Source organism: Parathielavia appendiculata (genome assembly GCF_033297405.1).
Source record: "Parathielavia appendiculata strain CBS 731.68 unplaced genomic scaffold N657scaffold_9, whole genome shotgun sequence".
Taxonomy (NCBI): Eukaryota; Fungi; Ascomycota; class Sordariomycetes; order Sordariales; family Chaetomiaceae; genus Parathielavia; species Parathielavia appendiculata.
In genome coordinates, this window is record NW_026944228.1 from 221,015 (window position 1) to 240,841 (window position 19,827).

General features: G+C 57.3%; 5 protein-coding genes across 5 annotated transcripts; all 5 read left to right on the forward strand.

Annotated features, from left to right (window-relative positions):
• Positions 1-1,768: 1,768 nt before the first annotated feature.
• Positions 1,769-8,418, forward strand: N657DRAFT_646849 (uncharacterized protein). Its single transcript, XM_062793194.1, has one exon. It carries the CDS (start codon positions 2,193-2,195, stop codon positions 7,932-7,934), a length of 5,742 nt encoding a protein of 1,913 aa, XP_062645945.1. The 5' UTR covers positions 1,769-2,192; the 3' UTR covers positions 7,935-8,418.
• A 545-nt stretch (positions 8,419-8,963) lies between these two features.
• Positions 8,964-11,476, forward strand: N657DRAFT_664804 (phenylalanyl-tRNA synthetase). The gene is made up of 5 exons (XM_062795258.1): positions 8,964-9,315; positions 9,419-9,570; positions 9,626-9,866; positions 9,927-10,548; positions 10,601-11,476. The coding sequence occupies exons 1-5, from the start codon at positions 9,263-9,265 to the stop codon at positions 11,306-11,308; spliced, it is 1,776 nt and encodes a 591-aa protein (XP_062645946.1). The 5' UTR covers positions 8,964-9,262; the 3' UTR covers positions 11,309-11,476.
• A 1,451-nt stretch (positions 11,477-12,927) lies between these two features.
• Positions 12,928-14,861, forward strand: N657DRAFT_634985 (MFS general substrate transporter; the record flags this gene model as incomplete). Its single annotated transcript, XM_062791319.1, has 3 exons — positions 12,928-13,239; positions 13,313-14,456; positions 14,548-14,861. The coding sequence occupies 3 exons, from the start codon at positions 12,928-12,930 to the stop codon at positions 14,859-14,861; spliced, it is 1,770 nt and encodes a 589-aa protein (XP_062645947.1).
• A 522-nt stretch (positions 14,862-15,383) lies between these two features.
• Positions 15,384-18,145, forward strand: N657DRAFT_621362 (MFS general substrate transporter; the record flags this gene model as incomplete). Its single annotated transcript, XM_062790616.1, has 6 exons — positions 15,384-15,963; positions 16,016-16,268; positions 16,431-16,682; positions 16,749-17,105; positions 17,196-17,849; positions 17,903-18,145. Exons 1-6 carry the CDS (start codon positions 15,878-15,880, stop codon positions 18,143-18,145), a joined length of 1,845 nt encoding a protein of 614 aa, XP_062645948.1. The 5' UTR covers positions 15,384-15,877.
• A 368-nt stretch (positions 18,146-18,513) lies between these two features.
• On the forward strand, positions 18,514-19,608 carry N657DRAFT_493429 (uncharacterized protein). The gene has a single exon (XM_062787645.1). The coding sequence runs from the start codon at positions 18,601-18,603 to the stop codon at positions 19,450-19,452; it is 852 nt and encodes a 283-aa protein (XP_062645949.1). The 5' UTR covers positions 18,514-18,600; the 3' UTR covers positions 19,453-19,608.
• The last annotated feature ends 219 nt before the right edge of the window (positions 19,609-19,827 follow it).

Here is a 19,827-nt window from a genome sequence, read left to right on the forward strand (position 1 = left end):
AAGCTGCATTTCCATATTGATTACGAAGGCATGCACGCTGCAGAATGCTGACAAGGGTACTATCATCAGATTCTCGTGTACTGGGTAGTACGCTGCGTTGGGTCAGACCTGTATGATCAAACGACAAGGCCGGGAGTGAGGAAATCTGACATATGGATACGGTAAATAAACAATTCCTGATGCAGTCGACCAACGCGAAATCACACGTGTCACTCAGGTAGTATCCTGGGTGGCGTTGAGGCTGTCAGATACATACATCGGCGGGACTGTCCACAAAGTTTAGTCACTGTCTCCACCAAGAACGGGCTGCTTCAAGGTCCGGGACTCTCACCTCTGAAAAGGATGGCTGGACGGTGAGTGCAACGCAGCTGACTCCAGTACAGCCCGTCCACCGCGGCGCCACTGCAGCATGGAAGAGAATCGAGAGCCAGGAACCAATGGCAAGCCAGACCCAACTTGGTTCAGAAGCTCTCCTGCGACAGCCGAGGGCCAAGATGTGCATCATCGCTCCAACCAGGGGTGTTGGAGAAAAGATCACTGCGAGATCTCGGCCGTTGGCAATCGACAGCTCAGCGAAGGTCGCACAGCGCCCGCCCAACGGCCCCAGTCTGCCTTGCTGGCCGGATGAGATCACCGCCCGAGAATCTCTGTCCGGAACCCGGCACCCGACTGGCTTCAGGCTGAGTCGACACAACGCAGGAGAAGACGGCAACAGACATGGACTGTTAAGATGAACGAATTTGTTACCCCTGGGATCTGCGAAATCCAACGCCAACATGCAGCGGGCGACCCTTGCCTGCGGCAAGAAGTTAGCAAGCAAGGCCAGAGCGGGGTGGCGGCACTTGATTGGCGAGGGATCAGTGAGCTGGCATAACAGCCCGCACAAGAGCTAGGCTTGACGATGCAGGCCGGTTCCGTCCTTATGGTCTTGGGGTCGTGGAGGCCACACATTGGACGGCGTCAGGCATGTCCTGCCGTGCCAACTAAATCCCTGGACTGAGCAAGGCAAGGCGGGGCAACAGATGCAAGGCCAGCGCAGCGGGGCTGTGGTCTGAAATTCAACCAAACCTGCCACTTTCAGAGCAAAGAACCGAGACAGAAAGGAGTCGAGATGCTGAGGTCGGCAAAGGCGATATTTGATGACGACAATGCATACTGGTCCTGTGATCCAGTCATGCTTTGCCAATTTTAGGTGGGCGCTGTGGTCAGGTCGTTTGCCAGCCAGGCTTGCTGAGCTGGCAACTTGTGGCCCTTCCAGTGCGGAAACGGTGGTTGGATTCAAAGACTGTAGCATAAGGCGATTGCTCGAAGTGTACGAGGCCATAACAAACGAACGAAAGAGGGGAGATGTCGGAGAAGCTGCTTGACCAAATTCAAGAGAAGTAAGTCGAACAGAAAAGCAAAAGCATGTGATCGCAAGCTGCGTTGGCTTCCATGGTTCTTCCACATAGGGACGAGCCATGGCTGCTTTGCGACGGAGATCTGAGGGAGCTTCAATGTACGGTGCTGCGGCTTACCGAACAACTCATTTGCGAGTCTCTGCCACAATTTGTTGTCCAAGCTAACCCGAGTCCAAGACAATGTGGTGACAAGGATTCGGGCGTGCTGTGGCAGATGAAGTCCAGGATGGTGATTTGTCCCACTCTCCCGATTAGGATTAGCTAGAATCAGTTAGCGGCCGGGTGGCTACCCCACGCTGCCGTTGCCCTCAAATGGGCATCAACACGGAGCAGCGCATGTTCCCAGGTTGCGAAGGTGTGCGAGCTGCGAGAAGACACGCTCTGTTATCTCCTGCTTCCGTCATCCCGTCAAGCGCCTACCTCACGGCGGCCGGAAACGTCACTCCAGGACCTGACGGCTCTCAGACCGACGCTTCACCGCTATCGCCGCTCCCTTTCGCCCCAGGGTGCCCAACGATGTCCTCGCGAGACACCTGAGTCTAGGACATTGGTCGCAAGCCGGCTGGCGCCGACGCTTCCACATCGCCGCACTCGCGTGGCCTTCCGACAAACACCCGCGCAAGAGTCCGCTCTGCCCAAGCCGTCGTTGATAGACACTGCTTACCTGTTGCGTATCAGCCCGCCGTTCCCAAGTCTACGATCCCTCCCAGATCTAAAGGACTCTTCTATCGAGTGCACATGGGCGATCGCTGTCGCCCGCTCGATTCCCCTCATGGGCCCATTATGATATCCATGCAGCGCTCCCTCTCGTCGCCCGTCGCAATTCACCCGTCGCCTCGTATGTTGGGAGCAGACGATGTGGAGAACCCAGATGTCGTCTCATTGCTGACATGTCTTCCCGCAACCGCAGCCCCCGACATCCCGGTTTCGAGGTCGCCGACCCCATCCCCGTCTGATAGCCATGTCGAGGCTTCACGCGCTCGGCGACTAAGGTCGAGGAGCCCGCCTCGTGTGACAAACGACTTCGTGACTGCCACTGGGCGCCGCAACGATGACCTTCCCCGACACCCTTCGGTCCTCCACATCCCGAGTTCGAATTCAGCCCGGACGAAGCCCATAATCGACCAACAGAGCACTCAGTCGACCGCAGCAGGCCCACGCGACTCCTCTGACAGCCTCGAGACCACTGGACTCCCTCCAGCCTTGCCGGACGATAGCCGTGGCAACCTGAAGTTCTTGCGCCCTCTGTTAGCCGACGTGTCACTGTACACGAACCATAATCTCGGCCCAGAGAAAGAGGGAACAAGCCTGGAGGAGCTTGCGCACCTTGTGCGCTTGTCCAAATACCAAGAGCGCAAGCGCGCAAACACTAGGATCCGCCTCCAGAGGAGTCTGGTGTCCACCGCCCTGTCTGCACGATTGATGAGATGCGGTGAGATGGCATATCGGAACCTGGTTGATGGTTTTCGCGGAGATGACAAGAAGACCTTTGCCGCCCTCTACAACGCTGTCATCGATGTTCGGAGGAGTTGCGACGAGACGCGCCGTTATGCGCTGCTGGAGTCAGAGATGGAACTCTTGCAGCCGCCGGGCCTCGTCTCGTCCGAGAGCCTGGAAACTCCCACGGGATCAGTTAGCGGCGCAAATGTATCTCCCAACGCTGCTGTGACGCACTTCTTCAACGAGATCTCTGCCTCAGCCCGGGAGACCTTTCTGAACTTCCTCACTCATATTCGAACTAACCCAGACTATCTGGCCACGCGCATCGCATCCCTGAGGAACTCGGAACTCGCCGCACTCACAAGCTTTCACCAGACCCTCGAGCCAATTGAATCTGTCCTCCCTTACCACAGCCGGTCACCGGCCCGCGGCAGCTCCGCGAATCCCACCTTCTCTGGATCGGGCGGAGCCGGGGGAGCAGGAAAGGAACGCAGCGCGATTGAGAGGCTGCTCTCTTTTCAACGCCATGATCCCATATCGGCCCTGATATACACCTGCTTTGCTAACTCGGCAGGGCCCGACAGTGCCGAGGACAAGCGTCGGACCATGGCCTGGGCCAACGCTTGCGCTCGCCTGATTTCCGCGCAGACAACGGGCAGCGAGCAGACCGTCATTTCCGTGCTGAATATCTGGGTATCGATGCGTGACTGGGCCGGAAAATCCAACATGGAATGGTACCTTATGAAGATCCTCGAGGACGGAGCCTTTCTGCTTGACCGCGCCGAGGACCAGCACGGGACCCGCTTCAACCTTTCGGATTGGTCGACCAAAGACCAGATCGCAGCAGACGAGTTCTACACCAAAGCCGTCGACGAACTTTTTGAGGTCATTGACGATGAGGACTCCACGGGCATTCCGGAGGGCCTGCTGGAACTTGGAAATGAGATCCTCAAACGTCTGGACAAAAAATACGCCGAGAGAACCCGCTTGTGGCTTGTTTCAAAGTACCTGTTCACCGTCTGGCTGCTTGGGGTTGTGATCCATCCAGAGACGTACGGCATGATGGCTGAATACCACATCACCGAATATGGCCGCCAAAAAATCCTGAAAACCGTGGCAATGCAAGCTCAGAAGTATGTTGTTGACATGCTGCACAGCAAGACTCCAGTCTCAACGCCACCCAAGGTCAAAGGCCACGTTCAGAACATATATAGCCGCTTCAAGGACCCTTCCGGATACCGGAAGAAGCCCAGGCTCCTCCCAGCGAGGTCCATCACTTCATTGAGGGAGACGGCCGAGGTTCGACCCTACTTGGTGATCAGCCCAGCGGACCTTGCCACGTTGGTGAACGCCCTCTTCCCTGAACGCAGGCCGCGGTCGGCACACTCTAGCGGCGTACGGTCTGGTGCACCCTCCCTCTCTGGATTCTCCAGCGTCTCACAGCCAATGTCTATCAGGACCGCGCCAAGCACTTTTGATACCATGTCCGTCCTCAGTACGAGCGCAGAGTCGTCCTTTAGCGACGCCACAACGTCCAGGGAGCCGCTTTTGGAGGAAGAGAGCCCACGCCATTATTCCCCGCCCGCCCAAAAACCCGTTGCGCTGAAGCCAAATACCTACGAAGAGGACGGATACCGGCTACGGTTGGCGATGCACGAAATGACCCAGACCCTGGGCCAGGATATCGTGTACGGCCTGTGTCACCCGTGCGCGGAGCGGTGGGCCGTGCTGTTCATTTCTCCCGATGGGAACAAGCTGTCCACCCAAATGACGTTTGATCCGGACGATGAGACGGAAAACGATGAGAATTCTTCGGATAACAGTGAGACTGAGGGCGAGGACACTGACGATGGGCGCCCGGAGCTCGACAAGGATTACCACCAGCTGCGCGACTCCATCCTGAAGCTCGTCCAGGAGTACGAGATACCCCAAAGCCTGGAGAACGACGGGACCAAGCAGCAAACCTTCAGCAACCGCGCATCGACCCTCAAGAAGTATCGACACAAAAATCGCATCATCACCACCATGGGAAGCCGGAATCCGTACCGCCAAAGAGCTGCAAGCATTGCGAGTAGCATCGCGGAGAGCCCCACCGAAGGTGCCAAAGGGAAAGAGGTAGTAGACCAGGCTGTGGAGAGCTCTTCTCCGCTCATCACCATGTTGACCGCAGCCTGCTCCCAGTCTCGAGCCCAGTCTGACTTTGTTTCCGCACACCTTTACTGGAGGACTCTGCAGCAACTCAACGCCCTGACTTCGGAGTCCCTGCGTCGCGAAGGTTTCTCTGCTTTGCTGAGTATCTTCTCTCGCGGCCCGCGCGACTCGATCCGCAGTTCCGCGGCCGCGATTGAGGAATACGATGCCTGGCTGATTTGGCTCAAGCAAAGCCAAGAGCGGGCAGAGGGCCAGATCGAGAGCATGATGCGCCGCCTGCGAGCCCTGCGTGACAAGATGTGGTATGTCACCGATGTTCGCAATTCGGCACCATACGAAGACTCGCGCAATGTGGCGGCGGCTCTCAAAACGATGGGTGCGCCTCGGCGGTGGTCCTCATTTCAGCGCATCAAGAGCCACATGCAAAGGGGGCCCGCATCGAATTACATCTTCAAAACGGAATCACAGATACTCGATCTCCTGGCAGCGCCCGAGGACCAGGGCGGTCCCAACAAGCTTCGCGATGAACAGGCAGAGAAGACCGCGCGTTGGTTGCAGCAATACGGGGTGGAAAATTTCTGCCAAGGCGAGGAGCGCATCCACCGCTTCTGCTGTGAGGTGGACAACTGTGTCAGTAAACTCGTCGGCGACAGCATAATCGATGGCCCTGTGCTGTGGTCGAGCGAGCTCTTTTCTCGAGATCGGCAGGCTTTCGAGACCAACAAGACCCCGCGAGACCGAGACAGAGACCGCGACAACCAGTCGGTCTGGGATGACTCTATCAGCGTCGTCAGCGATCCCGACCGGAGGTTTGTGTCCGTCAGTCGTCCAGCTTCGGTCAATAGCCGGGACTTGCGGACCTTATCCGGTCACAACGTGAGTCAGATGTCTCTTGACTCGAGTCGCTTCAGCTTTTCACGTGCCAGCACCGCCATGTCGGAGGTTCTGGATGGGTCAGAATATTTTGGCGCCTCATCGCCGGTTCACCAAATTGACTACAACGCCACGTTTTGGTCGCCGTTCCAGAACCGGGCCGCTTCTCCCAGTGCCACTTCCCGAGCGCATTCGCCAACAACCAGCCTGACCAACCTGTCAGGCTCGTTTCATCCGCCGCATCACCAACAGCTGCCGTCGCAGTCTCAGCAGTCAACCGGCCGCCCAGGCACATCAGCGTCGTCCAACGAGACTGTGTACCAGCAACGGCTTTCGGACGAGAAATCTCGCTTCCTCGCCGATTTGAGGCAGACCCTGACCAGCCTTCTCCTCTCTGACCTAGGTAACCTTGTTTTTGCCCGCGGATCAGAAACGGACGCGTGGTTCGAGGGCCTAGGTCAGGAGTGCATCGACCGTCGAGAGGCCATTCAGCGCCGTACGCGTAAAGCTTTGGCCAAGGATAAGCGCAGGTCTGTCAAGTCCGGCCTTAACCAAAGGTCTCTCGAAAACAACCGAAGCTTTGGCGATAGTCGCGGGACAACTGGCGATGACGCGTTGAGCGACAGAGCCCTTTCGGACACGCAGAGTATTGGGCCGGATGTGGCTGGCGGCAGCCAGCGGGGTAGCCAGCATGGGAGCATACACGGAGGTAGCATCCATGGCAACGAGAGCTCCGTGACAAGCGACACCATCTCCGCCCGGAGATCCAACAAGGAACCGAGAAAAGAGTCCATGCCTGACTTCCCGTTCACCAAGGCCTACCAGCGACTTCTGAAAATGTTCTGCGTTCACCCAAATCCATACGTCAAACTGAACGCTCTCTTTGAGCTCGAGCATCTGATCGTCGCCTCTCTGAACTCGGGCTCCCGGCGGGCTCGTTTGGCGTGGGCGCGCTCTGAGCTGGGCTCGGCGTCCTCTGCCACCGAGGAGCACGGGGTTGGCGCCGTGGGAGGTCGATCCCAGCCGCTGGAGGAGACGATCGACAACGTTAAAGAACGCCGTTCACAAACCCTTATGCAAGCACCCAACTTCGGTTCAGGCGGTCACGCACAGGCAGGGCGGGTTTCGGGCGGGGGAGGGAACACCGAAGCCCGCTCGGTGGTATCCGTCTACCCAGCGAACACGGATGCCATCGCCAACATCCTGCGGAGTCTCTTCCGTGACCCCTCCCTCCGTCCCAAAACACTGTTCCGCGATCTCCAATTCATATCGGCCTTTGTCCCCGCCACCGTTCTCGACAAGACCGAGCGAGGCAAAGCCTTCTGGGACGCCAGCATCGCCGCACTAAGCCTGAAACAAGATGTCTGCCGCACCATGGTCGAAGTAGCCGACGAAATCGTCAAGAACTACACCCAATCGCGCAACGGTACCTCCTCGGCCGTTGTCGGCAAGGCGCCGAGCAGCACCGCGTCAGACTCGGCAGCCGAACAACCACCTTTATCCCCGCCTACTTCACCGCCCTCTCCCCTGCCGCTGTCAACGCACTCGCTCGCCGACGCCGCCCGCATGTGGACCATCACGGCCAAGGAAGGGGATCCTACCGCCCAGCGCGAGCTGGCCATCTTTTACCTGTCTAACCCGGAGCTGGTGCAGCGCACCACGCTGCCGCTTTCCAAGCCGCGGGAGGTGTTTAAACAGGCGGTTATTGAGAAGTACGGGGGAAGCGGCAGCGGGAGCCGGTCGGGCGGGCTGGTTGGGTCTGGGTCTAGGTATCAGCATCATCATGGGCATGGGCATTTGGGAGGTGGCCCGGGCCGGATGATGGCGCAGGGCTCTGTGGGTGGGACCGGGGCTGGACAAGCTGGGATTGCGGGGAGTGGTGTCGGTGGAGGCGGTGGTGGAGGTTCTGGGGCCGTGAAGGAGGATGCTGCTGGGTTGGGGGATGTCAGGAGTGACCCGGCGTTGATGTGCGTCGCTATCCATTGGATGGAGGCTGCGGAGAGAGGGGGGGATGAGCTGGCGAGGACGTTCATGGCGCAGAACGAGATTGGGGCCGGGTTGATGGGATGATGTGCCGATGGGGTGCTCGTTGGGTTTGGTTGGAGGGAAAGGGATGCCGGGGATATGTTGGGTTACATCTGGTCGTTGTTTGCCTGTGTTGTAGGATGATACCTGGTGCATTTGTCGGGCTGGGTTGCAGGGCAGCTCCTGGTTCACATTCATTCTCTCTATCTTTCCTCTTGCCTCTTGATGAGATGTTGTTCACACAGGTTCGCGTCCTGTTTCAAGTGTGCCTGACAATACTTGACGGCCAGAGGGCGCGCTCTGCGATCTGGCATGGTTCGTATCTGCCCCATGGCTTGGTGGTTCTGCTGGGATTCTCTGATTAGACGGGTACTCAAGTAACTAAATTACTGCCAGTGCCCTCGTTGTTTTGTCGTTCAGTCTAGTGCGAAACTCTAATCCCAGTTACCCGGCCATGCTTCTCTAGCAGTTTTTCTTTCTTGTTTCGTTTTTCCCCTTTACCTTTTGCCCTTTTCCATTCTAGTGTTTTGGACTTGAACGCACCAGGCGGAGAAGACGGAGATGGTTCCACTGACTGACGAGCAACAGGAACCTTTCCAGCCCCGCCAGAACAATAAGTTCCCAACCAATTGATTCCTGACATCGCAGGCTGTACACTTAGAACCTGGAGAGCAGAGGGCCTTACCATCCAACGCTGATTTGTTTCCACCTCCCGCAGGCTGTGGTCCTGACCCGCCTCCAGCTGATGCGCCTTCTGCCATGACCGGCCCTGGGGTAAGACGCAGGGCCCTCGGCGAACGAACGGCACCAGCACGCCCTCGACAAAATCGACGCAAGCCCTAAACACTTCCTTCTCCATGTCACTACTTGAGTAGTGATCACAGCGAAAAAAGAAAAACGGACGTTGCGTAGACATCAAAAATTACGGTTCCGACGGCCCCGAAGGACAATCGAGAGTGACGGGCTCCACCGATGTGCAATGGCAGGCTATCACTCTGGTGCCCCTGCTTCTTGATCCAGATGCACCCAACCAAGGTAAGTATGAAGAAGAAAAGGAAAAGAAGTTCGGAAGAAACTGGCAACCAGGTGGAAAGTTATAGGCGAAAACTGTGGAGTGGTCTGTGCGCGGAAGCAGCCGGAACTCGGCAACAATTGGATTCCGATGTGGCCCCGCCATTGGTCGCCATTGGCGGTCTAGGTGGTCAAGATGCCCCTCAATTTGAGTCATCTGTGAGTGGCAGGATCGGTTTATGGTCGGGGTTTTGGGCAGTAACAAAATCCAAAAACGCAGATACTTTGGTTACAAGCTGTCCCGGGGCTGCACCACGCCAATTCGTTCCAGCGCGACTTGATATCCGACAGTCGGCAACGAGATGCCGACCATCAACGTCGACAAGTATGCCCTGTTCGAGGAGCTCGGCGAACAGTAAGACATAACAGCTACCCCGCCAGATCTGGTCAGGATGCATCGCACGATGCATTCTTACCCACCATGGCGTCCGCAGTCTGACGGGACGGCAACTGCACAGGTTCACCGAGGAGAGCTTCCAACAACTATGCTTTGAGTTCGGCATCGAGCTCGACAAGGACACTGAAAACGACCCGTCGCGGCCCAAAGACCAGGCCCCGGAGCTGGCCATCGAGATACCCGCCAATCGCTATGACATGCTGTGCTTCGAGGGTAGGTATATTCCTGGCATCATGGCACCCAGGGGCAGAATACTGAGAGCCTCTAGGCATTGCAATGCACCTGAATATCTTCCGGGGCAAGCATGCGACACCGAACTGGAGACTGGTCGACATTCCGGAGGACAAGATGCAGACCCTCACTATCACAGAAGACACCGCGCAGGTTCGGCCTTATGCTGCCGGCGCAATCCTCCGCAATATCAAGTTCACCTCCGCTTCCTACGAGTCCTTCATCAGCCTCCAGGACAAGCTCCACCAGAACCTTGCCAGGCAGCGTACTCTGGTTGCGTGAGTGCTCGCAGTCGTATGGTTTCTCTGGTGGCCGAATTGCTGATAGTTGATGGACAGGATTGGAACCCACGACCTCGATACCATTAAGGGGCCCTTCACATATGAGGCCCTGCCTCCAAAAGAAATCAACTTCGTTCCGCTTAACCAGACTAAGCAGATCAACGGCGGGGAGCTGATGGGTTTCTACGAAACGGACAGGCATCTGGGGAGATATTTGCACATTCTGCGTGACAAACCCCTTTACCCGGTGATTCTCGACGCCGAAAGGAACGTTTGCTCGCTACCCCCTATCATCAACAGCGAGCGCTCCAAGATTACGCTTGAGACAAAGAACGTCTTCATCGACATGACGGCGACAGACCAGACCAAGCTAGACATTGTCTGCAACATCATGGTCGCCATGTTCTCCAAGTACTGCGCCGAGCCTTTCACCGTCGAGCCGGTCAAGGTCATTTCGGAGCACAACAGCACGACTCGAGTCACTCCCAACTTGGCCACGCGGACCATGGATGTTGAGGTTGATTACTTGAACCAGGTCTGCGGCCTCACGGAATCCCCCGAGTCGATCTGCAAGCTCCTGAGCAAAATGGCATATACCGCCCAGCCCTCGGAGAACCCGAAACTCATCAAAGTTACGGTCCCGCCAACAAGAGCTGATGTTCTGCATCCGTGTGACGTGGTAGGTTGAGGTGTTTCTTGCTTGCCTCTCGAGTTGGCTGACGACGTCCTAGATGGAGGATCTTGCGATCGCGTACGGCTTCAATGACCTTCCACGCTCATCGCCAAACAGATCAGTCACGATTGGCAAGCCGCTGATGATCAACAAGCTCAGCGACATTGTGCGCCACGAATGCGCCATGGCGGGTTGGGCTGAGGTCATGCCACTGGTTCTCTGCTCGCGGGAGGAGAACTTTGACTGGTTGAACCGCAAGGACGACAGCAAGACGGCGGTCAAGCTTGCCAACCCGAAGACGGTTGAGTACCAAGTCGTGCGGACATCACTGCTCCCTGGTCTTCTCAAGACGTTGAGTGAGAATAAGGCGATGCGCCTTCCCCTGATGATCTTTGAAGCCTCCGATGTCGTCTTCAAGGACGAGTCGGTCGAGCGCCGAGCGAGGAACGAACGTCACTGGGCCGCTGCATACTATGGCAAGAACAGCGGTTTTGAGGTTGTTCACGGTCTCTTGGACCGCGTTATGACGATGCTGCGCGTTGCCTTTGTCACGCACGAGGAGGGACTCTCGGGGAAGAGCATCGACTTTAAGGTCACGGAGAACCCAAGTCAACAGGACGGCTACTTCATCAAGGAGATTGACGAGCCCACCTTCTTCAACGGGCGTGCTGCTGCCATCTACGTGCGGCTGGGAGGCAAGCTGCAGCGGATTGGTGAGCTCGGTGTCTTGCATCCTACTGTGCTGGAAAAGTTTGATCTGAGGTAAGCCCGCGTCACTTCGAAACCTCCAGCTCCAGAGTCTGTCCGTATTAATCATTCCAGGTACCCGGTGAGCACACTGGAGATTAACCTCGAGGTCTTCTTATGATGAACGCGCTTGGAGCCGTAGATGTCTAGATCCGATTGGAAGACGGCGTTCTGACGAATAGAGCTGCGTTGAGCCACATCATAGTTCACTCGAGTGTAGTTGTCGCAAGTTACCGTTTGGTTTTGCAACTTCGGATGGTTTGTGGACGGACCGCAACAACCAACGCGAAGCAGCTTCTTTCCCCTGCCTTCCCATCTCAACATGTGCTACGTTTCGGATGTCGGATCCGCTGGATCGGACATTAGGGGAAGCGACGGGTTGAGCGGTTGCGTTAACGTTAATTATACGCTGCGCCGCCTCGTCAATCTGGTATGATGGCAGGAGTTGTTCACGGAAAAGGAAAAGAATTCAGCACCAACGGTGCCGGCTCCCTGGCTGTGGGATCAAGCAAGATTGATCTTTGTCCAACAAGGGCTGCAGCACGCTGAAATTGGAACTTAGGGGGCCGGCAATAAGAAACGGGCTCCGACCGGAGCTTGCTCCTTCTCACCTCCAACCAATCACAGGCGTCATCTGATCTGTTCGTTTTTTCAGGTTTTCGGGACCAGGACGACTGGGTAGCCACGTTGTCAGAAGTCAGAAGCTGACCATTCCATCTGTACGCAAGGACGGAGTACTCTGTACCCGAGGTCCGCTAACAGTCCAGTCCCCTCTGCTCTCGTTGGGAACCCGGTCTGACTCTTCCGTCGAACCGTAGAGGACTCGCGGAATTAGACGGAGCTTACTCCGTGGGAATTGCAGCGTTGTCGCAATGAACAAAGATGTCTTGCAAATAACTGGCTGGCAAAAAATCAGGCCCGGGCCGGACTTTGTCGGAGACTTTTGGCTGGATATCTCCGTGAACGCAGGCTGCTGAATAAACCTGGCCAGACTCCCTTGGCCCTTGTCTCATTCAGGCTAGGGCTGACGGGCTGCAACTCCCAACACGCCGGCACAGCACCCCTTACACCAAAGGAGATTTCCGAGCTTCGATAACCTTCTTTTCCGCCTGATCTGCTTCCAAATTCTAATTGGACCACAATGCCGTCAGCACGCACACGGAACGATAGCACGTCCGAGCCACCAGCCAGGCACTCGTACCACAGCAAATTACGCCCCAATCAGGGACCTGTAACGCAGAAAGTGACCGAGAGCAGTCAGCATGAACCATGGCACCTCAGTACCTCGGCCACATTGCCCCTACGATGGACAAGGTATTGTGCCGTGCCCCAGCTTCAGCACATTCCTCATTAGAATCGCTGAGCATGATTCATCAGCACAGAATGAGCTGGTCAGCCGGGGGGCCGGAGCTTACGACGCCGCTCCCTTAGCAGGGATGGATCGGGAGTGTGAGAATCGAGATGGAGTGTGGTGCATACATTATAAGAAGTCTGGACGCGTTCTGTCCTGTTCCTGCCACGCTCCCTTCCACCCCGTCACACAGCATTCATCTCTTTCGAGGCGTGTCTGCCACACCACTGAACAAGGATCTATTACCGACATCGACAACAACGCCATCCGCAAACAACTGCCAGACCATGACGTCGCCAAAGGCACTAGGACCCCGGTCCTCTGAGGCGACCCTTGCGGAAGCCACCCGGCCCAGCTCGAGTGAAGCACCAGCGTCGAACCTGAGCCCTCCCAAGACCGAGGCTTACCTGAGCGGCGAGAGTACCCGTGCGCCAACACCGACGGAGAAGGGGGACGAGAATGAGAAGGATCCAGAGAAAAGCGGCAGCGTCAAAGAGGAGGGTGCAGGGACGGATGAGATGGAGTATCCCACCGGGTTGGCGTTTAGCTTCATCGTTGTGGCCCTAGTGCTCAGCATCTTTCTGGTTTCGCTTGATATGGTATGCTCGTCCCTCCCTACTGATCCGGACCCGACTGCCATGGCCAAGCCAAGAGACTAACCAAGGACTCTAGACCATTGTTGCGACCGCTATCCCCAGGATCACAGACGAGTTTCAAGGTCTAGAAGACGTCGCCTGGTACGGTTCTGCCTTCTTTATGACCGTAGGTGGCTTCCAGTCGACATGGGGCAAAGTATTCAAGTACTTCCCCCTGAAGATCAGCTTCCTGATCGCCATCTTCATCTTCGAGGTGGGGAGCTTGATTTGCGGCGTTGCGCCCAACTCGACGGCCTTGATCGTGGGACGTGCCATCGCTGGTGTCGGCGCAGCTGGCATTGGTTCGGGGGCTTACACCATCATTGCTTTCACGGCACCCCCCAAGAAGCGACCCATGTTCACTGGCATCATCGGAACCGCATACGGCATCGCCGCCGTTGTCGGCCCCTTAATTGGCGGCGCCTTTTCTGACCACGTCACTTGGCGGTGGTGCTTCTACATCAACCTCCCCATTGGCGGCATCTCGGCCTTAATCATCACTTTTTTCTTCAAGGCCCCGAGCGGGGCCAAGCCGGTCGCGGCGCCCCTCAAGGAAAAGATCCTCCAAATGGACCCGGTTGGAACCGTGCTCGTCATGGGCGGTGTCATCTCGTACATCTTGGCTCTCCAATACGCCGGCCAGACAATGGCATGGAGCGACGCCACCGTCATCGGCCTGATCGTCGGTTTTGTCCTCATCTTCGCTGCCTTTGGCGCGTGGGAGTACTGGAACGGCGAGCGGTCCATGATTGTGCCCCGCCTCTTCTTCCACCGTGACGTCTGGGTGTCGTCCGTCTTCAGCTTCCTCTTCGCGGGTGCTTACTTCATCATCATCTACTATCTGCCCATCTACTTCCAGAGCATCGGCAACACGAGCCCGACGGAGTCTGGCGTGCGCAATCTGCCACTGATCCTCTCCGTCACCGTGGCCACTGTCGCCTCGGGCGTCGGCATTTCGATTACGGGCATCGCCGCCCCGGTGGCCGTCGGGGGTGCGGCTATTGCCACTATCGCCGCAGGCTTGCTCTACACACTCGACATCGACACCGACACGGGGAAGTGGGTAGGCTACCAGATCCTGGGCGGCTTCGCCTGGGGCGCTGCCTTCCAAGTCCCCATCATCATTGGGCAGGGCACGTCTGCGCCAGACGACATCTCGTCCGTCACGGCCATCATCCTTTGTAAGCTCCCCTCCTCCACCCTCACTGTCTCCCAAGCCAAAAAAAAAAAAAAAAAAAAAAAAAAAAAAAAGCTAACACAACATGACAACAGTCTTCCAAACAGTTGGCGGCGCCTTCCAGGTCTCGGCCGCACAATCGGCCTTTGTCAACACCATGCTCAACCGGCTGCCGACGGTGGCGCCCACGGTCAACCCGATGAAGGTGCTGGGCACCGGCGCGACCATGATCCGCGTCGTCTTCACGCCCGAGGAGGTGCCCGGCATCCTGGTGGCCTACATGGCGGGCATTAAGGTTGCGCTGGCGATTGCCATCGGCGCGGCTGGTGTCGCGTTTATGGTCAGCTTGTTTAGCAACTTCAGGCGGCTGAACACCGAGGCACTGAAGGGGGCTGGGTCGGCGGCGTAGATGGCGGTGTCATATAGAATGTGATTACGGGATTGGGGGTAACGGGTAAATAATTAGGGCATCGGTCGGGTTACTTGTTTGAACGTTTTCAGCAATGACTGGATCATTATGGTATAGACGGCTGCAGCGTTGTTCTCTCTTGAGCGTAGATGGGATTTGGGTGTTACATTATGACTGGGAAGTCAGGAGTCAGTATAGGAGCGTCCCAGCTGCGCGTCTTCAATCTACCCAAGCATCTCTTCTTTGCTTGAGCATATTTACTTTACCATCACCCCCCTGCAGCTCTCGAATTTGACGACAGCTTTTCCGATGACATTACGTTGCACAAGCAATTGATAACTTAGTGATTGCCTACAGTAGCTCAGCGTTCATCGAGATCCATCCTCCCAGAGCTGCGTAGTAGTACCATCAGCATCAGCTTGCAGCAAGCCGTCGCTTCACAGCTTGGTTCTGCTTACTCGTCTATCTAACTCTGCTGTCATGTATGGTGTATATGCACATTGTCCTGATCTACCTCGATGAATGCAGCTCCCGTCGTCAGAATGCCTCCATTTACGCCTTCAGCCTTACGTACGTTGACAAGAAGCCTTGCTCTTGCTAGTCTTGCAACACGAGGTCATCACAGCGCGTGAGATGGCATCGCCAGCTGCGGCCCGCGAGTTATCTGCCCGGCCTGGCCGCTGTCTGAGCTACTGTGAGCTCTCATATGAGTTAGGACTGCGAGAGGCGAGGTCCATAATTGCCATGTTTTGCTCCCGATGCGCCCACAGCAACACGTTTAACGTCATGGATGCGCCATGTTTGCCGAGCGACTTACGCACCGACGCGCACAGCCTCTCAGTGAGGAATCTGGTACCCTGACCTGAGATGCAACCGCTATGACGGTGCGTTGCTAGAACGATGGATCCAGTGAGCCGGGAAAGTCTATATAAACGGAACCAACCCCTCACAGAAACCAGACCATCTTCCACCCCCGGTTCTCCATCCTTTAGCAAGCCAGCCATCTGCTCCCAGAAATGGCTGGCTGGAGACACGCGTTTTCCCTCTCGAGCGAGGCCGTCAAGGACGCCACCCCTCCGGGGACTGTGACCCTCATTGGCAAGTTTCTCATCCCTTCGCTCTCCAGAGGGCCACTGCGGATTCTAATACGGGAGGACAGAACACAGCGTGATCCACCAAAACGGTCGGTACGTGGATCGCGTGGTCCAGTTCCCGCTGCCGACCCTAAGCCCCGCCGACCCTTTGAACTGGCCGAGCTGGAGGAAGATGGCGTGCATGATGACGGTGGCGTTCTACGCCTTCGTCGCCAACTTCCTCTCGGCCTCACTGGCCCCAGCCCTCCCGGTCTGGAACAGGGAGTTCCGCCAGGACGTCAGGCCGCTCAGCGACCTGATGCAACTCGTCGCGGTACGCCCCCTTGTCGGTACTGTAGCCATTGCTGCCCTCTTCGCTGGCCCTATTCCCACAACTCTCCCTCTCGTATTTCTTGCCCTCCTCGCTGCGCTCCTCCGGGGCGCTTGCGGTTTCGTTGCTGCCCTCTTTGCTGGTCAGGATCTAACAGCTCAGCAGCTCAACGTCCTCGCCCTGGGACTCGGCAACGTCTTTTGGGTCCCGCTCTCCAACGTGTTTGGACGCCGCCTCGTCCTCGTTGTCTCCACGCTGCTGCTCTCCGTCGCTACGACGACCGGCGTGTTCGTTAAGGGCTTCACCCCGACCTTGTTCGTCAGGGTTTTTCAAGGTCTCGGGAGCTCAGCATCTGAGACAGTCACGCCGGCTGTCGTTGGAGATTTGTTTTTCGTCCATGAACGCGGAGGTTGGATGGTAAGCGCCCCGATTTTCGAGATGCAACTCCATTCGGTAACTGACGTGGTCCTTCCTCCCCTCCAGGCATTCTACACGGCATCCCTGGCCAGCGGCTCCGTCCTCGGCGGCATCACGGGCGGGTACATCGCTAACGGGCTCGGATGGGTTGCGCAGTTCTCGGTCGGAGCAATTCTCACGGGTCTGGCAAGCGTGGCCACCTTCTTCCTCGTGCCGGAGACCATGTTCGACCGGCCGAAACACGCGCTGCCCGTGCAGCAGCAGCACTGGCAGCAGGCCTCGCTGCAGACATTCCAGCCCAACCTGGCCCCGCGAATCTCGGTACCGCCCCGCATCAGCCTCGCCGACCTCCCGTCTGCCCGGTTCACGCTGCCGACAAGATACACGTGGGCAACCATCATTGCCGTCGCGACGAGGGCCTCTGTGGCGCAGACCGAAGCACCAGTTCCGGCCCCGTCGGCGGCGACACCAGTCCTGTCCGCCTCGATCGTGACACCGACGCCCGCGAACCAGACCGGCATGACATGGTACGACACGGAATCGTCCCAGACCGAGCTCAGCTCCTGGCCAGGGCCAGGGCGAGGGGGTCAGCCGGGGCCGAGCCGTCGCAGCGGACCGGTCAGCGGCGAGGGCAGCGGCGAGGGCAGCGGTGCCGAGTACAGCCCGCCGCCCTACACTTTCGCGCAGTCCCTCAAGTTCAGCCGGTACCGCGGCAACGTCGTCCACCAGTTCATGAAACCGTGGACGACCCTCCTCCTCCCGGCGACCTGGATCGTCATGATGCAGTACGGCGGCCTCGTCGGCGGCGTGGCGGTCATCTCGACGGTGGGACCGCAGATCCTGAACCACAAACCGTATTTTTGGGGAGGTAACGCCGGGCTGCTGTTTGTTGGCGCGCTGGTCGGCATCCTGCTCGGCGGGCTCTGCACGGGTCTGCTGGCCGACCGGCAGCTGAAGAGGCTGGCGCGGGACCAGGACCATGGGTTTGCCGAGCCTGAGGCCAGGATCGGGTTGATGTTGCCGTCGTTGTTGGTTGGGACTTGTGGGCTGCTGGTGTTTGGCTTTTGTGCGCAGTACCCGGGGAGGTACCAGTGGGTTGGGCTGGAGTTTGCCTATGGGATGGTGGCGTTTGCACTGACGCAGGTGCCGTCCATCTGGTTCGGCTATGTGAGTGATCCCCTGATTTCTATTGTCTTAAGGCTGTGACTGACCGCTCTCAGCTCATTGACTCGTACGAGCAGCTGGCCAGCGACTGCTTCGTCATGATCTGCATCCTCCGCGCCCTGATTCCCTTTGCCTGGACCTTCATTGTTGCGCAATGGATGGAGAAGAGCGGCTATCTCGTTCCATTTGCCGGATTCACGGCGATCATGGGCGTGTTTGCTTTGCTCACCATCCCTATCATCGTTTGTGGGAAGCGGTTGAGGATCGCCACAACCCGTTATGTGACAAAGAATCAATGAGCAAGACGAGCGGATTGTGGTATATGAAGCGAAAATAGAATGAATCTACAGATGTTGATACCCTGTACCAGGACGGATTCTCGACTGTTAAAGCGCCAGTCGCTTGTTTGTTCTAAGCTGCCTTGGGCTGCCTCGAGAGAGAGTTGCTGGTCCGGTTGTCGACAAGTACCTGAGTCTTTGGAAGCCACCAGACGTGTTCCAGCTGTGTTATCGCAGCAAGCCATGCGAGAACGACTAGCTAAAGTCTGACACCACAATCCGGGTCAGGTTCAACGTAGAACGGGCGTGTCTCCACTGGGTCATAGACTTACCCTGTGAAACGCCAATCATGAAAGACGATACCGTCCAAGCTGTCTGCAACACGGCAACCCGATCAGCCTCCTGAGAATATTACCAGATTCCGATGGCGAGACTGAGGAGGATGGGGGTCGAACCGTACATGGCAATCTTTGGTCATGGACCATTTGAGGACCAGTGACAGCGTCAAGCACGACGCACCGTTGGCTCGAGCATCCTCGTCCTCTGTTTTCGTCGTTCTCCAACGGAGACGCTGGCGTCGCTTTGGCTGCAGTTCCATTATCCACCGTGGGACCACTGCTCAAGTTTCCAGTCGTGACGATGTCGCCCCTACTGAGATACTGTTGGGTCCATGGCAACCAGCGGCCGCCCTCATCCTTCTTCAAATGGCTGTAGTCGTGCCAGAGTTCATGGAAAACGGCCCTGGCCTTGTTGTCCAGCTCGACCACTTCGTGGTACTCGTTGTCTGGGTATCAGCGGTACAGCGCGAAGCCTTGCACGACCTTAAGGGGCAGGATGCTCTTCCACCACAGCCTGAGCGCTCGCACCGCCTTCCTGGTCTTCTCAAACAACTGCTCATGGACGACCTTGTCGACCAGAAATCTCTCGCGGCTCGCCCGCTTCTCGTTCATCACGCCGACGACGACGTGTGCGAGCTGATAGACGCGGACCTGGAGGGCGTAGCTCGTCTGGCTCTCCAACTCATACAGAGGTCCTTCGTGTGGCGCATCCTCTCCCCGAGGCCAACAACAAGACGGAAACCCACAGCTAAACGGGGAGGCAATATTCCGGCCCTCGCTATCTGTAGTGTTCCTTTCCGTGTCCCGGCCGCGCCGGTCATTTGGCGCCAGGTCCTGGCGGGCGCACGCCGCTGGGGAAAACGTGGGAAAGCCAGATCCCCCTATCTGCCACTGGGGCCAGCGAGCCCGCTGCCGGCGGCTCTAACGCAGCGGCGTGGCGATAGTCTCTGGCGACGATCGGAGGTCGCTGCGGAGCGGAGGCGCAGCTGAGACTGAAGGGATCGGTGGATTTGAAGCATGGCGGGCGCTGTCTTGTCCTTCTATGCCGTCTACAACACGATGAGCTGCTGATATTCCTGTGAGTTCGGCCACGGATGGTGAATTCGCAATGTCAGTGGATAATGGAAGTTGTTGCTGAGCAGAGTGTGATGTTTGTGCACCCACTCAACATGCTGAGCGTCAAGTACATAGTTGGGTAAGCTGAGGCTCCGGCCGGACAATGAGGGGCCAATAGACCAGGCCGAGAGCTCAGGCTAACCCCCAGCCGGCCGCTGTGCGCGGACGGGATGGCTATGCCGCGTATTACCTCAGATTTGATGCCCTGTATAGGAACCTGCTCAATGTAAACGACTCCCGAGAGTCGCT